The sequence below is a fragment of the Notolepis coatsorum genome (assembly GCF_963971535.1).
Source record: "Notolepis coatsorum genome assembly, chromosome: 3".
NCBI classification, from domain to species: domain Eukaryota; kingdom Metazoa; phylum Chordata; class Actinopteri; order Aulopiformes; family Paralepididae; genus Notolepis; species Notolepis coatsorum.
This window is the reverse complement of record NC_140167.1, coordinates 189,365,446-189,384,326: the sequence shown is the minus strand read 5'-3', so window position 1 is coordinate 189,384,326 and position 18,881 is coordinate 189,365,446. Positions and strand designations below refer to the sequence as shown.

Genomic DNA, 18,881 nt, shown 5'->3' with positions numbered 1-18,881 from the left:
ATTTTGGAATTACAGCAGAAAACCTTAAAAACATACGTATATTCACGACGGTATTAACACAACAATGTATGAATGAAAAAATATAACGTTCCCACATCCGGAATGATAGATACCCGATGTTGAATGGGCCATAGTAATGTCGATATAGCTATAATATTTAAAAAGTTATAGCCCTGCAAAGAAGGTAAACATCTCCATAGGCTTACAGCGGTGGCAGACTGGACCCAATGATGGGTACAATGCACGGCGCCCAATGTGTTAAGTGTGGGGTCGCCAAAAGAAATCCTAAATAAAATGGGGTGCTGGTATAAAAAAGTTAGAGACGCCCTGATTTAGACTGAGGTTGTGAAGCGGTCCAGACCTGTGTGTTCTCAGCAGCAGGATAGTCAGGTTGGAAGTACTGAGGTATCCTCATCAGGAAGGCCACTGTCTCAGGGTTCTCTGAATACTGACAACAAATCACCATTAGAGTCCACAGGTCACACACAAAGTACATGACAAGCGGAAGGACCCTGTAATACTACTAGTACTGTGGTAGAAGTAAAAGCCCTTCAGTTAAATACAATGTACTTATATTAAAGTATACAACTATTTGATACTGAATGTATTAAATTATCAATAGTAGAAGCACTGTTCTAAATGACGTTCCTATACTTCCTGGCAGGATATGATCATGTGCCCGGCGCCAAAACACTTCTCATCATTCCTCCCTGATATCCAGGCTACACACCAACACCTCTGCATCACGTGTACTCGTGAAGTATCTCGACAAGTGAACCAGACGACAGAATGAAGAGGAGAAATGACGTCTCGTGTGTTTCTCACCTTGGACAGCAGCTGAGGAAGCACCGTGAGGAAATGTTGAGTGAGTTTAGCACAGTCATCAACATGAAGCTTCTTCTCCCTGGCACTCATCACCTGGAACCAACACACACACACAATGGAAACATGTGTTACTATTAAAAATGTATACAAATAAATATTTCTTATAAAAAAGGTTACAAAGGATTTCTGGATATATTTATACATTTTGTTTAAAAGTTTGACTTCTAGATGGAAACACACTTCGTCTTTCTTAGCCCATTATAACTCAAAATACAGGTCTGTTTTATTCTAATTGTAAGGGCAACCGAACAACAAAAAGATGCCAGTGAGGGATATGGTACGAAGCTCTTTCAAACGTGTGGTGCTGTTGACAGTAAATCAGGTTGTCTCGTTGAGTGCATTTAAAAGGTTTTATTTTCACTTGCAGGGTGGATAAAGCAAAGCATAACATAAACTCGATGTTTAAACTGTAACTTAAACAAATAAACTTGTGTTGCAAAATAAACCAGAAAATAACTAAAAACTGAAAACCAACTAAAGATGCACGGTTGAAAAACTGTGGCTTCCCTGTGACTTTTCCCCAATTCCCTCCCGCTGCGCACCTGTGACACACATACAAATAGGCTGTGCCCAAGATCATCTGAGCCCCGCCTATGCCACCTGCCCAGCTAATTAGTCAATAATCTCAATAACACCTTTACAATAACACAGCACCTTCATACACTACACAAGTAACCACGGTAAAATCATCAAATTGGCTACAACACTAATGTTCACAAAACATTACAACTGTAAACAAACATTTTCAGACCCCAAAAAAGGCATGTAAATGTCCTGCTTATACCCGTTACATTCTGTCTGTCCTTGTTTCTTTGTAAAGGCTCAAACAATACATTTCAGAGTAGGAAAAACTGTCCTCAATCTGCCAATAACGCAATAAAAGCTTCCTTCGAGCTGTAAGTAGACATGGAGGTAAAGCTTCATAGAGCTGTAAGTAGACATGGAAGTAAAGCTTCATAGAGCTGTAAGTAGACATGGAAGTAAAGCTTCATAGAGCTGTAAGTAGACATGGAAGTAAAGCTTCATAAAGCTGCAAGTAGACATGGAAGTAAAGCTTCATAGAGCTGTAAGTAGACATGGAAGTAAAGCTTCATAGAGCTGTAAGTAGACATGGAAGTAAAGCTTCATAGAGCTGTAAGTAGACATGGAAGTAAAGCTTCATAGAGCTGCAAGTAGACATGGAAGTAAAGCTTCATAGAGCTGTAAGTAGACATGGAAGTAAAGCTTCATAGAGCTGTAAGTAGACATGGAGGTAAAGCTTCATAGAGCTGTAAGTAGACATGGAGGTAAAGCTTCATAGAGCTGTAAGTAGACATGGAAGTAAAGCTTCATAGAGCTGTAAGTATAGACATGGAAGTAAAGCTTCATAGAGCTGTAAGTAGACATGGAAGTAAAGCTTCATAGAGCTGTAGGTAGACATGGAAGTAAAGCTTCATAGAGCTGTAAGTAGACATGGAAGTAAAGCTTCATAGAGCTGTAAGTAGACATGGAAGTAAAGCTTCATAGAGCTGTAAGTAGACATGGAAGTAAAGCTTCATAGAGCTGTAAGTAGACATGGAAGTAAAGCTTCATAGAGCTGTAAGTAGACATGGAGATACAGCTTCATAGATCTGTAAGTAGACATGGAAGTAAAGCTTCATAGAGCTGTAAGTAGACATGGAGGTAAAGCTTCATAGAGCTGTAAGTATAGACATGGAAGTAAAGCTTCATAGAGCTGTAAGTATAGACATGGAAGTAAAGCTTTATAGAGCTGTAAGTATAGACATGGAAGTAAGGCTTCATAGAGCTGTAAGTAGACATGGAAGTAAAGCTTCATAGAGCTGTAAGTATACATGGAAGTAAAGCTTCATAGAGCTGCAAGTAGACATGGAAGTAAAGCTTCATAGAGCTGTAAGTAGACATGGAAGTAAAGCTTCATAGAGCTGTAAGTAGACATGGAGGTAAAGATTCATAGAGCTGTAAGTATAGACATGGAAGTAAAGCTTCATAGAGCTGTAAGTAGACATGGAAGTAAAGCTTCATAGAGCTGTAAGTATACATGGAAGTAAAGCTTCATAGATCTGTAAGTAGACATGGAGGTAAAGCTTCATAGAGCTGTAAGTAGACATGGAAGTAAAGCTTCATAGAGCTGTAAGTATAGACATGGAAGTAAAACTTCATAGAGCTGTAAGTATAGACATGGAAGTAAAGCTTCATAGAGCTGTAAGTAGACATGGAAGTAAAGCTTCATAGAGCTGTAAGTAGACATGGAAGTAAAGCTTCATAGAGCTGTAAGTAAGTAGACATGGAGGTAAAGCTTCATAGAGCTGTAAGTATAGACATGGAAGTAAAGCTTCATAGAGCTGTAAGTATAGACATGGAAGTAAAGCTTCATAGAGCTGTAAGTATAGACATGGAAGTAAAGCTTCATAGAGCTGTAAGTAGACATGGAAGTAAAGCTTCATAGAGCTGTAAGTATACATGGAAGTAAAGCTTCATAGAGCTGTAAGTAGACATGGAAGTAAAGCTTCATAGAGCTGTAAGTAGACATGGAAGTAAAGCTTCATAGAGCTGTAAGTAAGTAGACATGGAGGTAAAGCTTCATAGAGCTGTAAGTATAGACATGGAAGTAAAGCTTCATAGAGCTGTAAGTATAGACATGGAAGTAAAGCTTCATAGAGCTGTAAGTATACATGGAAGTAAAGCTTCATAGATCTGTAAGTAGACATGGAGGTAAAGCTTCATAGAGCTGTAAGTAGACATGGAAGTAAAGCTTCATATAGCTGTAAGTAGACATGGAGGTAAAGCTTCATAGATCTGTAAGTAGACATGGAGGTAAAGCTTCATAGAGCTGTAAGTAGACATGGAAGTAAAGCTTCATAGAGCTGTAAGTATAGACATGGAAGTAAAGCTTCATAGAGCTGTAAGTATAGACATGGAAGTAAAGCTTCATAGAGCTGTAAGTAGACATGGAAGTAAAGCTTCATAGAGCTGTAAGTAGACATGGAAGTAAAGCTTCATAGAGCTGTAATTAGACATGGAGGTAAAGCTTCATAGAGCTGTAAGGACATGGAGCTAAAGCTTCATAGATAAATATAAATATTTTATAAATAAATATTTGTATCGGTCACTAACCCTTTTCCCTCCATTCCTCCCTGGCAGCACAGGACCTTCTGTCGTCTGACGCACCGATGCCACCAAGATCTCCACGACCACAGCTTGCTCTGCCTGGGTCAGACCTAGAGATACAGTGTTGGGTCAGACCTAATGATACAGTGTTGGGTCAGACCTAATGACAGTGTTGGGTCAGAACGAATGACACAGTGTTGGGTCAGACCTAATGACAGTGTTGGGTCAGACCTAATGACACAGTGTTGGGTCAGACCTAATGACACAGTGTTGGGTCAGACCTAATGACACAGTGTTGGGTCAGAACTAATGATACAGTGTTGGGTCAGACCTAATGATACAGTGTTGGGTCAGACCTAATGACACAGTGTTGGGTCAGACCTAATGACACAGTGTTGGGTCAGACCTAATGACACAGTGTTGGGTCAGACCTAATGATACAGTGTTGGGTCAGACCTAATGATACAGTGTTGGGTCAGACCTAATGACAGTGTTGGGTCAGACCTAATGATACAGTGTTGGGTCAGACCTAATGACACATTGTTGGGTCAGACCTAATGATACAGTGTTGGGTCAGACCTAATGACACAGTGTTGGGTCAGAACTAATGATACAGTGTTGGGTCATACCTAATGATACAGTGTTGGGTCAGACCTAATGATACAGTGTTGGATCAGACCTAATGACACATTGTTGGGTCAGAACTAATGACAGTGTTGGGTCAGAACTAATGACACAGTGTTGGGTCAGACCTAATGACACAGTGTTGGGTCAGACCTAATGACACAGTGTTGGGTCAGACCTAATGACACAGTGTTGGGTCAGACCTAATGACACAGTGTTGGGTCAGACCTAATGACAGTGTTGGATCAGACCTAATGACAGTGTTGGGTCAAAACTAATGACAGTGTTGGATCAGGGTGAGAATCTTAACTATCCTCTGCATTAATTTACTGTCCATTCACCATTGAGCATTGTAGTCAAATCCTGGCTATGCAAATTGTGCCACAATACTTATTTAATGTTTAAAAGTTTGAATATAGCCTATATAAGGCAGACGTATCTGCAGAATCTGGCATCAGAATCAATGAAGCCAGTGTACTTTCACCCAGGTGGAGCCAGATGACATGGCCTCTTTTATGTTTATGCTTTATGCCATAATGATAAGTTTTGGATTTCCAGTACAAAGGGGGTTCAAGTTCAAACATACAATGGCTAATTGACATCTTTTGTCGTTCTCAACATCAGATTCATTGCACTGCTTTGACAAGAGCACAGCAACGCCTTTTAACCCACACACACACAACCTTTTAACCCACACAACCTTTTAACCCACACACACACAACCTTTTAACCCACACAACCTTTTAACCCACACCCACACACCCACACCCACACCCACACACACACACACACACACACACACACACACACACACCTGTGCTCTGCGGGGAGGGGTCCTGCAGCAGGAGGGATGTGAGTGTGGGCCAGTCCTTCAGCAGGACTCCTGCACAGTCCCACAGGCTGTCCACCAGGTACACCACATGCTGCTGGAGCTGGAGACAGAGACACACACAGAGACACACACATATAGAGACACACACACAGAGACAGAGACACACACACAGAGACACACATATAGAGACACACACACAGAGACAGAGACACACACACAGAGACACACAGACACACAGACACACACACACACACACAGACACACACAGAGACAGACACACACACACACACAGAGACACAGACACACACACACAGAGACAGAGACACAGAGACACACACACACAGAGACAGAGACAGAGACACACATAGAGACACACAGAGAGACACAGAGACAGACACACACAGAGACAGAGACAGACACACACATAGAGAGACACACAGAGAGACACACACACACACACACACAGACAGAGACAGAGACAGACACACACAGAGACAGACAGACACACACATAGAGAGACACACACACACACAGAGACAGAGACAGAGACAGACACACACAGAGACAGACACACACAGAGACAGAGACAGACACACACATAGAGACACACAGAGAGACACACACACACACAAGACAGAGACAGACACACAGAGACAGAGACAGACACACACATAGAGAGACACACAGAGAGACACACACACACAGAGACAGAGACAGACACACACAGAGACAGACACACACATAGAGAGACACACACACAGAGACAGAGACACACACAGAGACAGAGACACACATAGAGAGACACACAGAGACACACACACACAGAGACAGAGACAGACACACACAGAGACAGACACACACAGAGACAGAGACAGACACACACAGAGACACACATAGAGAGACAGAGACAGACACACACAGAGACAGAGACACACACACAGTGTGATTCTCTTATCATTGTGATCCTGTGGGAGTGGACAGCGATCAGAAGGTGACATCGTCCACAATCCACATACATGGACATAGTCCGGTGGCTTAGCAAAATTATGTGGACGCGCCGGATAAAAGCACAACATTTTGGTGCTTTTATCCGGTGCGTCCACATCCTTCTCACTTCTGGCGCTAAGCCACCGGACTAACACCAACAGTGAAGGCTCAACCGGCTAAAGTACACAGTGCTTCACCTCAGACTCCTGGTAGAAGTGCAGCAGTTTCCTCAGCGTGGCGGCAGCGGTCTGTTCCGTCTGGCTGTCCTTCTCACCGGCCCCCTCCTGGGGGTCAGATGACGCGGGGCCTGGGCTCTTCAGAAGCCTGGGAAAGACCAGTAACATACCGGTGGTCAGTCAACCGTCGCTGGAGTTCATTTCATTGCATATTTTCTATGATGTGAAATCCACGGTGACGCGTGTATGTAAACAAATCCGGCGTTTTCGGGGTTCAACGTGACTAAGTCTAGGGTTTTCAAGGGGAGAGTTGGCATGGTGCTATTCACAGCAAAATAAAGACAAGACGGTTTTAGAAAAGGTGACAAAACGCTCTGCAAGTGGCTTCTTTTATGCACATCGTCTCGTCACATAAATATGGGTTGATCTACCACGTGTAAAGCAGCTCCCCGGCAGTTGCGGCTAGAGGGCGCTGTGAGCAGTAAACCAACTGAAACAGCTGCTTGTAGTCCTCTGGACTCAGCAAGTCATCACATGACCTGGTAGGGAGGGGGGAGAGAGGGAGAGAGAGAGAGAGAGAGAGAGAGAGAGAGAGAGAGAGAGAGAGAGAGAGAGAGAGAGAGATGAAGCCAATTAAAGAAAAGGAGGGAATAAAGAGCAAAGAGGACAAGTATGGCTGCTAACTCACTTGGACATGAGTGCCAGTAGTCTCATGGCCTGTAGAGACACCTCACTGTCCTTATCCAGGGTCATGGTGATAATACGCTCCTGGAGAGAAAACACTGTTACACTATGCATGTGTACACACACACACACACAACTAGGGCTGACCCCTATTAGTCGAATAATCGATCGAAAGGAGCCATAGTCAACTGCCAACCTCTTAGTCGAATGCAAAATAAATATATAATATTATACATTTAAAAAAAATATATATATTTAATTAAAAAAAAATTATTATCATTCTTTCCTAAAGAAAAGAGGCCTAGAAGCGTGGCTAACGCTAATGGCACGCATACCAGAGGCTAACTGCCTAAGAAAACAGGCACAGAGGCACTGAAAGAGGATTTCACCCATCTAATGAACACACTAGACTAGACAAATATGTAAGGGATAATGTATGGCTACGAGGTCATTGTCGCAAAATAATTGACCGACACGGAGTTTAAAATACCGAGGCGCCGCGCCGAGGTGTTTTAAACGTAGTGAAGGTCAATTATTTTGCGACAATGACCGATGACACACACACACACACACACACACACACACACACACACACACACACACACACACACACACACACACACACACACACACACACACACACACACACACACACACACACACACACACACACACACACACACACACACACACACACACACACACACACACACACACACACACACACACACACACACAGTATAAGCAGGGTTGGTTTACCTTGAAGCGGCTGGTGAACAGATCTAGTTTGGGCAGGAGCAGAGGGTCTACATACATGCCTTGCAGACCTAACACACACTTCAGACGCACGTCTGGTTGCTGAGGAGGACGATAATACACAGCAGTCAGTCAAAGCATGGATAGAACAAGAAAATATTATGTTTTTATGCAATAGAGCCTTGAATGTACTCCAGCTTTGCTTGCTAATTGTTTTACAAGGTTTAAAACTAAGTTGTAGTTGTAAGGGCCAGTAGTGTAGTGGATGCTAAGCTAATAGCTAACTTACTTACAGAGTCCCATGGTCAGAGTTCTGGCTGGTTTCCGAGCAAACTGAAAGCAAACAGGGTCTTGAACCCAACATGTTTTAAAGCCACACTCCAACATGCAGGCAAAATGGTTACCCATTTCTAACACAACATCATCGTCCTCCAGCACTTTGGATGCTGCCATCACTTGGCACTATTCTTTTCCTTGAAAAAAGCTGGTGTATTACTACGTGCTGGAGCCGTTTTAAACGGGTAACGCAGCCTATGAGCTGTTTCACAATTCTGGAGGACCGTGGTTTCGTGTTAGAAATAAGTTACCCTTTGCCTGCATGATGGGTTGTGGATTTGCTTTTTTTGGTTCCGTGACCCCGTTTCTGCAGTTTGCTGTCAGTCTCGACTCTCTAAAGCTTCCCAGTCCGCTTGGAACCCGTCCAGAACTCCGACTACGGGACTCGATAAGTAAGCTAATAGCTTAGCATCCACTACGCTACTTCCAAGTATTTCATACAACGTAATCCTTGTGTCTGAAAACTAAAGTGTTACACTCTTACCATTAGGGGACTAAATGGTCCTCTTCAAAAATGCCATCAAAATATTACATGTTGAAATATAATTTTTCCACTTTTCTTTCATAAATCTTTTATTAAACTTCAGCCCTGATCATAACCACCAAATATTCAATTCATTTTAGAATTATAACCCTTTAAATGCCAGTGTTTGTGATGGCACAAGACATTGTAAATAAACAAAAAAATTTATATTTTCAATATATCAAATGCAAAGTGGATTTTTCTGGGGGGGGGGGGTATTACAAGTCAAGAGTTTTATTTGTCACAGCATACAAGTATACAATGAAATGCGGGTGGTCTTGCCCGCAACGATGTGCAATACAGTGGTACAACATATAATAGAATCCAATAAAAAACAACATTGTGCAATAAACAGGTAACAAGCCGGAGGCTAGCATATGTCAATGATTAGCAGCAACGCCGATTTTGATGTATTTTTTTTATAATACAGATGAGTACCTGGATAAGCACTGCTACTATCAGTGCACCTCTAGTAATATAAATCCCATTAACACAATGGGGACCAGCCACGTATATATACGGCTTTCGGTGCCATGCGTTGTGGCCCAGAGGCACGTACATAGCCGTGGCAAGTTGTTATTGTTTTATTCCATTAATAACCAGATCAAGGTCCCCGATCGACTCTGCAGATCTACCCTCCTCTGTGGAATCGGCAACATGCAATACCGGCCAGATCCTCTTAGGGGCGCCATCGCTCCACTGCAGTATCATTGTGGGCGAATGGAATTTTTTATTTTTTTACCTTTCAGTGGAGGATCATATTACCCTGATCCCAAACCAACAGCATGCACCGTGTATCACGTTTCGAAGCGGAGATTTCACCATGGAATAAGGGGATTTATCATCAACCAATGGACATATCGATCTACCAGATGCCGATCGATAACGGGGAAATGCTGCCTGGTATCACACGGGCTGACGGTAAGACCTTTATCACCTAATTTACAGCCGGATTGGAGTTTGCTGTGCAACGCAAGCAGTCGATCTGTGAATGTGGCTACTTACACGGACACTGTATTGGTAATCAATAATACTAATCGACGTCCCCCGCCGCCCCCCTTTCATCCATAGATGCTCTGGGATAGTCCGGATCATAAGCAGTTTGTGTTATTTCATTAGCATATATAAAACGGGAATGCCGTTGAATATAACAACGTTAGTAGCCTTTAGCTCAATAACTAGCTTTCCAGAAAATATATGAGACGAAATCTGCGATAAAGCTTATATTCACAGCGCTATAAGATGACAACCGATGCATTTTTTTTCTTCTTTAAGCCATTTTGAAGGGACGGTTTATGCACTCAATTGACAATGAGAATGGACAGATAGCAACACTATAAAGGATAGATATAGCGGTTACAAAACCCACATTACCCATTCCCCGGTCCTCTAGGGAAGTGTTAACAGACTGACTTTACCTTGTCATACATCATCCAGCCCATGTATTTGAGGTGACTGTCGGTGAGAAACACACTGCTGTAGAGTTTCATCCACACAGCCAGCGCCTCCATGCACATCGAGCGGATCTCTGGAAGCACGTCACTGCAAACATACAAGTTTGTCTCAAGATTTGTCACGTCCAAACACACACAAAAGAAGAACCCCTGGACACAGTCTCCTGCAAATCTAAGTGAAAACGGCTGTTTCCTTTGATGCCCTCCAACTGACTCTGAACCTGAAGGTTTTTCCTTCTTTTGCTGCATTTAAAAGTGGCGGCTGGGTAGTGGGTAGCATAGAGGACTAAGCGCCCGCCTACCACCGCAGAGACTCTGGGATCTAATCCAGCTGTCAGCGGTACCCTCGGCTCGGTCAGTCGTCCCTACTAACACAATTGGCAGTGTTAGCGGGTGGGAAGCCGATGGGGTATGTGTCCTGGTCGTTATAAAACAGAAACTCCTACTCGTCGGTCGGGGCTCTTGTTCAGCAGAGAGGGGATCTGGGGGAAATAGCGTGAACCTCCGCTCGTGTTACGTTCCCCCAGTGAAACTCCCCGCTGGCAACTCCACATGTATTGGAGGAGGCTACACCCTCCCCAGACCGACAGTGGGGCAATGCACGCAGCGACCAGGAAGGGAATTGGCATAACGACTCAGGGCTAGATCCACAAAGAATGGATTGCACGGAGCAAGTTGCACCCTTACTTAAAATTCATTATGAATTGGACCCTGATGTAAACAAGACGAAAAATATAATTTGTTCAATCAATCACCGTGCAGATTGATTGAATGAATGAAAACTTATTAACAGATTGCAGAATGGGTACAATACAGTACGGCTCAATACACACAATTGTTAAGGGGATGCAGACCAGAGAAAGACTTTCGTCTTGTTTACATCAGGGTCCCCCATTTTCAATTCATAATGAATTTTAAGTAAGGGTGCAACTTGCTCCGTGCAATCCATTCTTTGTGGATCTAGCCCTCAATTGGGGGATGGGAGAAAAATACAGAAAATGCGAAAAAGTCTTCAGTCTTCTCAGATTTTGTATTGATTATTCTTGTTCATTGTGCCTATATGTATGAAATTGCTGATAAACTATGTCTTGTTTTGTAAGCTCGTCATCGCTGTAAAGGAGGGTAACCTCAGTGTCTTACGAGTTGAAATAAAGGTTTGAAATGAAATATCGGGAGCAAAATTTGGGTCCCGACACCTTCCGGTTCATTCAATAAATATTCTAATTGCCAATACAGATGAAAGCGTGCGGGTAGCTCTTTCTCTTGACACGCCTGTCACTCAGGATAATTCAGGTGTGCAAAAAGCACCTCTCTTCTCTCACAAGCTCTACACTCAATATAGACACAGCGCCTGAACGCACACGAAGCCGCAAGCTGACAGCCAGAGCGTGAGAGGAACAGTCGTGGACATGTACGCACCGGTATCTCTTCAGGAAGACGCCTTTGAAGATGGTATCCATCATGTTTTCTATCTCGACTCTCTTCTCCTGCAGCTGAAAGCCCATGAGATAAGATAAGATATGATTAAATCATCTTGTGGATTTGGAGAATCACCACACCCCATAATGTTAAGCCTCTCAAGTGCCATCACTTATTTTGGTGCACACTTTACACTTACTGAGTGTTACAGAACATCCGTTCCCTAATTTGACTTATTTTTGCTATTATTTTCAAATGTAAATCATTTGTAAATATCTCTGTCTTTACAAGTCAAGTTTACTGTCTATTAGTAGGGGCATATAATGATCTCAATACAGAATCAAAGTAAAAAATTTCTTTTTTTTATGTACGCTCGATAGAGTATTAGAATTTAAAATTATATTGACTATTTTACTATTCTCATTCTCTTCCCTAGGTCTCTAATTATTGTCTCTGTTTACCTGGTGGTATGGTATGGCTACTGCTATTAGCATAATGTTAAGTCTCATTTTCATTGTGAACTAAAACCTTTATTTTTCTGAGCTAAACCAAACTGTGTAGTATATCTATATACAGAGAGTATATATAATACAGAGCTCTAATTTGATTTTTATATATATATATATATATATATATATATATATATATATATATATATATATTAGGGCTGACCCCTATTAGTCGAATAGTCGACTAATCGATCGAAAGGAGCCGTAGTCGACTGCCAACCTCTTTGTGGAATGCAAAAAAATATATATATATTATATATATATTTTTTTATCATTCTTTCCAAAAGAAAAGAGGCCTAGAAGCGTGGCTAATGCTAATGGAATGCATACCAGAGGCTAACTGCCTACGAAAACAGGCACAGAGGCACTGAAAGAGGATTTCACCCATCTAATGAACACACTAGACTAGACAAATATCAAGATGTATCCATCAGTGGACCAATTGCATGCTTTTGCAGAGGACAAGAAGCCTTCAGTCGACTCCTTCAGACATTAAGCACCCCCACAGCCCAAATGGAACGATAATATATATATTTTTTAAGTACCGGTATACTTTTTTTTCTTTTTTTCATAGTTTTTTCATCATTTTGGCCAATAAAAGTCGACTATCCAAATCCTTAGTCGGGGACAGCCCTAATATATATATATATATATATATATATTAGAGCTGGGCCGTTAATGGCGTTAACGTGCTGCGTTAACGCTATACTAGTATCGCGCGATAATATAATTAACGCATTAATCTAAAAAAAAAAAAAAAATTAAAAAAAAATTTCTACCTTTATTTACCCAGGGTAGGTTCGCTGAGCACAGATGTTCTTTTCCATTCACACCTGGGAGCTGCCCAGTACAACCACAGTTGACACCATTGGCCACTGAGCAACTCCACTGGAGCAGTTGATTCAAGCCATGTCACATAGTTCAAGTTTGAAATGATTCTTTCTGTTTTGCTCCTGAGAGTGTGCTAGATACTGTACTGTACTGGTAATATTATCTATTTGTGTTAACTTCTGAATAAAACAACTTATTAAACACAAGTACATCTTATTGAACATTATTTTGATATTTCATTACCAATTATCATAGCAAAACAGCTTTTTCAAACAGTCTGTAATGCATTTTGGAAACGGGAGATGGGCTCATGGTGTAATGGGCCACCTGGCCTGAGAAACATAAGGAGGAAAGAAAAAGTAAGGACTTACTTCTGGTCATTATTTGGGTAGAACACACATATTTTGAATGCCTTCGGCAGGTTTTTTTCTTTTTTTTTAGCCATTTTAATCTAGATTAATCTAGATTAAATCCAGGATTGCAGATAGATTAATCTAGATTAAAAAAAATTATCTATGCCCACCTCTAATATATATAAATCAAATTAGAGCTCTGTAGTATAAATACATTTTAACGCATAAAGCAGGGGTCAGCAACCTTTTTGACATGGAGTGCCTGTTTGAAATATAGTTGTAACTAGTGTGCCTCAACAATATTCCATGCATCGTAATTTTTTTTTCTCATAATCAGGTCTTTTTAATGATAATTTTTACATTACATCATTATTGTTATTGTTATTATTAACAATATTTATGATGGTTGTATCAACCCTAAATCTGAGTTGGGGGGGGGGGGGAATGCAATGCAGACAAACAGCTGCATACAGTGCAACCATTTCACTCACATTTGCCCATTCATTTTTGGACACATCACACACCATTGGTGTGTGTACTGTACGTGTGCTGTCATAGCTCCACCTACAGGCCTAATGGAGAACACCAGGATGTGAATGGAGGGTGAATGTGAGGTATATCGTGTAAATAAGTTTTGATTGATCGCAAGACTACACTGTAAAAAAAATATAATAATAAGTTACCAGAACTTAAAAATATTGAGTTCAGTTATTGTGCATTAAGGTTCAGTTTTCAATCCATAATAAGTTAACAGAAAAATAAGTACACAACCACATTATTTCAACCTAATAAAACTATGTTTATTGTCATTGTTTTAAGAACACAAGTTGACTTGGTAATACTCACATTTTGAGTAAAAAAAATTGCTTTTAACATGTGCAATGTTCAATGAAATAGAAAAATAAATAATACAATTTGTTGATTAATCCCACTGGTCACAATGGTGACCGTAATAATGTTTTTGTTATAAGGCTCTGCAAATGTTACTGAATGATGTAGCAATGTATTTCCAGCTAAATTGAAATAATAAACAAATAAAGGGTCTCAATTAAATATGTGGTAGTAAAAAGAACCTGTGGGAGGATTTCAACAAGATAAATGCGACAACAGTGCAAAATATTTCACTATAATATTTCAAAGCAAAAAAAAGAAAGAAAAAAAAAAATTACTGCTGCCCCCTGTGCCTATGCAAATGCCCCCGCGTCAGGCACGCGTGCCTAGGGTTGCCTACCCCTGGCATAAAGAATCAAAATTCGAATTTTGAATCATGACCTCCAAATGAGAATTCACACCGAATCTGAAAATTTGTGTATCGATAAACCCCTATCTAACGGTACCATAGCCATCACTGTGGAAGAATCAACATTGTGACCTTAAAATGGCTTTGGAGGAAATGATTCCACCGCTAACGGGCCCAGGGCGTGGCTGTTACCTCTGCGATCTTCTTCTGCGTCCTCTCCAGGCGCGGTGTGCTCCGCCGCCCCGTGGTCTTGTTCTTCTCCACCTCGTACAGCCTCTGGCTGTTCTCCACGCCCACGCCCAGGCTCAGAGACACGCCCACCAGCGAGCTCAGCAGCTTCACCGCTGGGTGGACGAGGACAAAGGGCAGACGTCAAAAACACAGTGTTTTGTATACGTGAAACCTGTGTGTGTGTGTGTGTGTGTGTGTGTGTGTGTGTGTGTGTAAAAAGGAAATGCATTGTACAATTTGTAATGCAATTACATGTGTGAAACATTACATTGTAAAATACACTCCTGTATTCCTATAGGGACCCAACTGCAAAATTCCCTGATATTCCCGACTTCGCCAAGAGACTTTATTTTTCCTGACTGGAATATACACCTTTTTCAGTGATATTCCACAAATTCGGTGATATCCCACACATGTCATCGTCACCGGCGGGAGCTCCTGGTAAACCCTGCACTGTGTTTGCCACCCGTCCTCCATTACCTGTTTTCCTTCGGTCCTGACGTGCTTTATCGTGGGGGGGGGGGGGGGGGGGGGGGGTCTTAGATGGGGATGTGGTCTATGTGTGGGGTGTTCCGGGGGGGTTCACATTCGAGCAACATTGTACTATTGTACTTATTTTATGCCTATTCTTATGTCTGCACATTTACGTTGCACTACTTTTATTGTCTTTTATACCTATTCTTATGTCTGCAATTTATTCATTGTTTTTATTCTGTCAATTGTGTGCTGATTTTATGCCTATGTTCATTTTATACTAATTGCTGTGGGGCACTCTGGACTGCGGTCCATGTGTGAAAAGTGCTATATACTGTAGATAGTTATTCATATTTATTATTATTATTATATTGTAAATACATATGCATTGAAATGTCTGTAAAAGATAACATCAGTTAATCTGTCCTCCATCACTGTGCTGCAGAACTGGCCCCCATCTTCACCAACATTTATAACACCTCCCTCCATAACTGTTCAGTCCCCCAATGTTTCAAACAGTCCACCATCATCCCTGTACCAAAATCCAACAATATCTCCTGCCTTAACGACTACAGACCAATTGCCCTCACATCCGTAGTAATGAAATCATTTGAACGCATCATTCTCACCCACCTTAAAACCAGCACCACCCCCCTCATGGACCCACATCAATTTGCCTACAGAACCAACAGGTCTGTGGAAGACACAGTCAACACAGCCACTCATCACCTGCTGCAACACCTGGAAACCCGCAACTCATACGCCCGCATTCTGGTCATGGACTTCAGTTCCGCATTCAACACAATCATCCCAGCCAAACTCATCAATAAACTACTGGACATGAACATTGACCCCTGCATCTGTCACTGGATCCATAGCTTCCTCTCCAACAGACAACAGAAGGTCAAAATAAACAACATCACATCCCACCCTCTATATCTCAGCACAGGAGCCCCCCCCAAGGCTGCGTCCTTTCACCCTGGCTTTTCTCCCTATACACCAACCTGCTCATATCCCTCCACAACTCCGTCAAAATATACAAATATGCAGACGACACAACCCTTATAGGCCTCATCACAGACAATAATGAAACAGAATACCGTACACAAATCAACCACACAATCACCTGGTGCACAGACAATAACCTCCTCCTCAACTCATCAAAAACCCAAGAACTCATCATCGACTTCAGACGCCAGCCAAACCCCAAAACCCCCATATCCATATTCTCCGGCAAACCCACAATCACCACAGACTCCTTCAAATTTCTCGGCACCCACATAAGCAATAACCTCAAATGGAAAACCAACACAGACCACATCCACAAAAAAGCCAATCAAAGACTCTTCTTCCTCCGCCAGCTAAAAAAATACAGAGTCAGAAAACATCTCCTGCTCCGCTTCTACCAGGCTATCATTCAAAGCATCCTCACCTTCTCCATAACAGTTTGGTACAGCAGTCTGGACACTCACTCCAAAAACAAACTCCAAAGAATAATCAATAAATCCTCCAAAATAATCCGCACCCCCCTCCTATCTCTCGAATCACTACCGCCAAAGCACAATTAGAAGAGCTAGAAAAATTCTCTGACCCCACTCACCCAGCACACCACATCTTCCAGCTGCTGCCCTCCGGGAGGCGCTACAGATCCCTGACCACCAAAACATCCCGCTTTAAAAACAGCTTCTTCCCCACTGCCATACGGACACTGAACCCTGTAGCACCCCCCCCCCCCCCCCCCCCAACCTCTGTTGCTATGGACATGGACATAAACTCTGAACTTTGATATTGAGGTCTTGTAATTGTGTATTTATGTATTTAACTGCATGTAGTATGTACGTAATGTAAGTGATGTTATATGTTCTATGTTCTATGTTGGAACAATGCTGTAATATGCTGCACTGAAATCAAATTCCACCAGCCTGGCTGGGTGGTCATTAAAGATAATTGATTGATTGATTAAAGTCTCAACGACATTGAAAACGAGGGTGACCTCAATTGTCCTTTCGGGAATAAATAAAGGTGTGAATACCCGCCAGCGTGCAGGTGTGTCTGAACGCTCGCACGCAGGAGTCCGACAGCTCCGTGAGCAGGGAGATGACCGCGTCCATCAGGTAGCTGTCGAAGATGACGCTGTACTGACACTGAGAGACCAGCACCGACACGAACTCACAGAACTCGGAGCGGAACCTGCGCCAGTACGGCCCGGGCATCGTCAAGGGGTACTCCCCGCTGTCCTGCGGGATACAGGAGGGAGGGTGGGGGGACAGCGGGGGGAAGGGGGGGGGGGGTTGCAAAATGTAGCGCGAGACAGAATGAAGGGGGTCAGAATGCACAAGTACAGAACAATGAAAAGAAGTTTGTCATCCAACCAGAGTGAAAATGTAACAGTAAAGTGTGATAGAAATATACAATGTACGGGTGATTAGACTGGGTATAGAACATATAAATGAGTTCTATGGAGTATAGTGCTAAAGAGATGTATGTGCAGAGTTGTAGTAGTTAATATACAGTGATACAGGTATAAGACATTATGGCCAGCAGCGTAACTAGTAAGAGTAAGTAAGGGATATGTACAGATATGTAAAAGGATTATGTGCCGGTATTTACAGACAGATGTGGATAGATAAATATATGGTAAGAATAATATATGGGTTATATGCAGGTGTAGGTACCGTATATAGAAGGATTATATGCAGGTATGGATATATATATGCTGTAAATTGTATATATATACAGTATATACAGCACTATTGTACATGCCATCATATCAAAATGTAGTGTGAGACAGAATTAAGGGGGTTAGATTGCATTATTATTATAAACGAATTGTCATATACAAATAACATCCAGCGCCTGTCGTGGATGATGCAGGTGCGATTGAAGATCTTGAAGAGATTGAATTGGTGCAGTACTGACTATGTCCATGGGCCACGTGACTGTGAGGATCCACGGAAAGGCCAGGAACTTCTTATACTGCAGCCCAGAGCCCTAAAACACACACACACACACACACACACACAAAAAAAAAAAAAAAAAAAAAATGGGACGACCACGTTTCAGGACGCACTGGATGACGCCGACTGGGGAATGTTCAGGAGGAGTAACAGTGACGTCAGCGATTTCACAGACGCTGTGGTGTCATTCATAACAACACTGGCTGATAGTATCGTCCCTACAAAAAAGGCGAGGGTGTTCCCAAACCAGAAACCATGGGTGGACAGTACTATCAGAGCAGCCCTGAACTCTCGCACCACTGCTTATAACCGGGGCAGAGAGTCAGGAAACATGGAAGAGTACAAGACAACAGTCTACACTCTGCGCAAGGCTGTCAAACTTGCTAAGAGGACGTATGCCGACAAGATGGAGGCACAAATGGCACAGAATGACACAAGAGGATTATGGCAAGGACTGAGGGCTATAACTGACTACAAAGTCAGCGCCCCCTCAATGGGGAGC

General features: G+C 42.2%; 1 protein-coding gene across 2 annotated transcripts in view; it reads right to left on the bottom strand.

Moving 5' to 3' along the window:
• LOC311225313 (cohesin subunit SA-2) overlaps nucleotides 1-18,881 on the bottom strand; it is a 65,457-nt gene that overhangs the window by 32,667 nt on the left and 13,909 nt on the right. For both annotated transcript variants that reach the window (XM_084310543.1, XM_084310542.1), the window contains exons 7-19: nucleotides 18,342-18,413; nucleotides 17,455-17,659; nucleotides 14,910-15,061; nucleotides 11,785-11,858; nucleotides 10,330-10,453; nucleotides 8,056-8,154; nucleotides 7,301-7,380; nucleotides 7,044-7,151; nucleotides 6,634-6,760; nucleotides 5,432-5,549; nucleotides 4,000-4,103; nucleotides 826-918; nucleotides 362-448 (exon numbers count right to left, since the gene is read on the bottom strand). In XM_084310543.1, coding sequence (XP_084166669.1) covers nucleotides 362-448; nucleotides 826-918; nucleotides 4,000-4,103; nucleotides 5,432-5,549; nucleotides 6,634-6,760; nucleotides 7,044-7,151; nucleotides 7,301-7,380; nucleotides 8,056-8,154; nucleotides 10,330-10,453; nucleotides 11,785-11,858; nucleotides 14,910-15,061; nucleotides 17,455-17,659; nucleotides 18,342-18,413 — 1,443 coding nt within the window. The remainder of the gene's footprint in view (nucleotides 1-361; nucleotides 449-825; nucleotides 919-3,999; nucleotides 4,104-5,431; nucleotides 5,550-6,633; nucleotides 6,761-7,043; nucleotides 7,152-7,300; nucleotides 7,381-8,055; nucleotides 8,155-10,329; nucleotides 10,454-11,784; nucleotides 11,859-14,909; nucleotides 15,062-17,454; nucleotides 17,660-18,341; nucleotides 18,414-18,881) is intronic.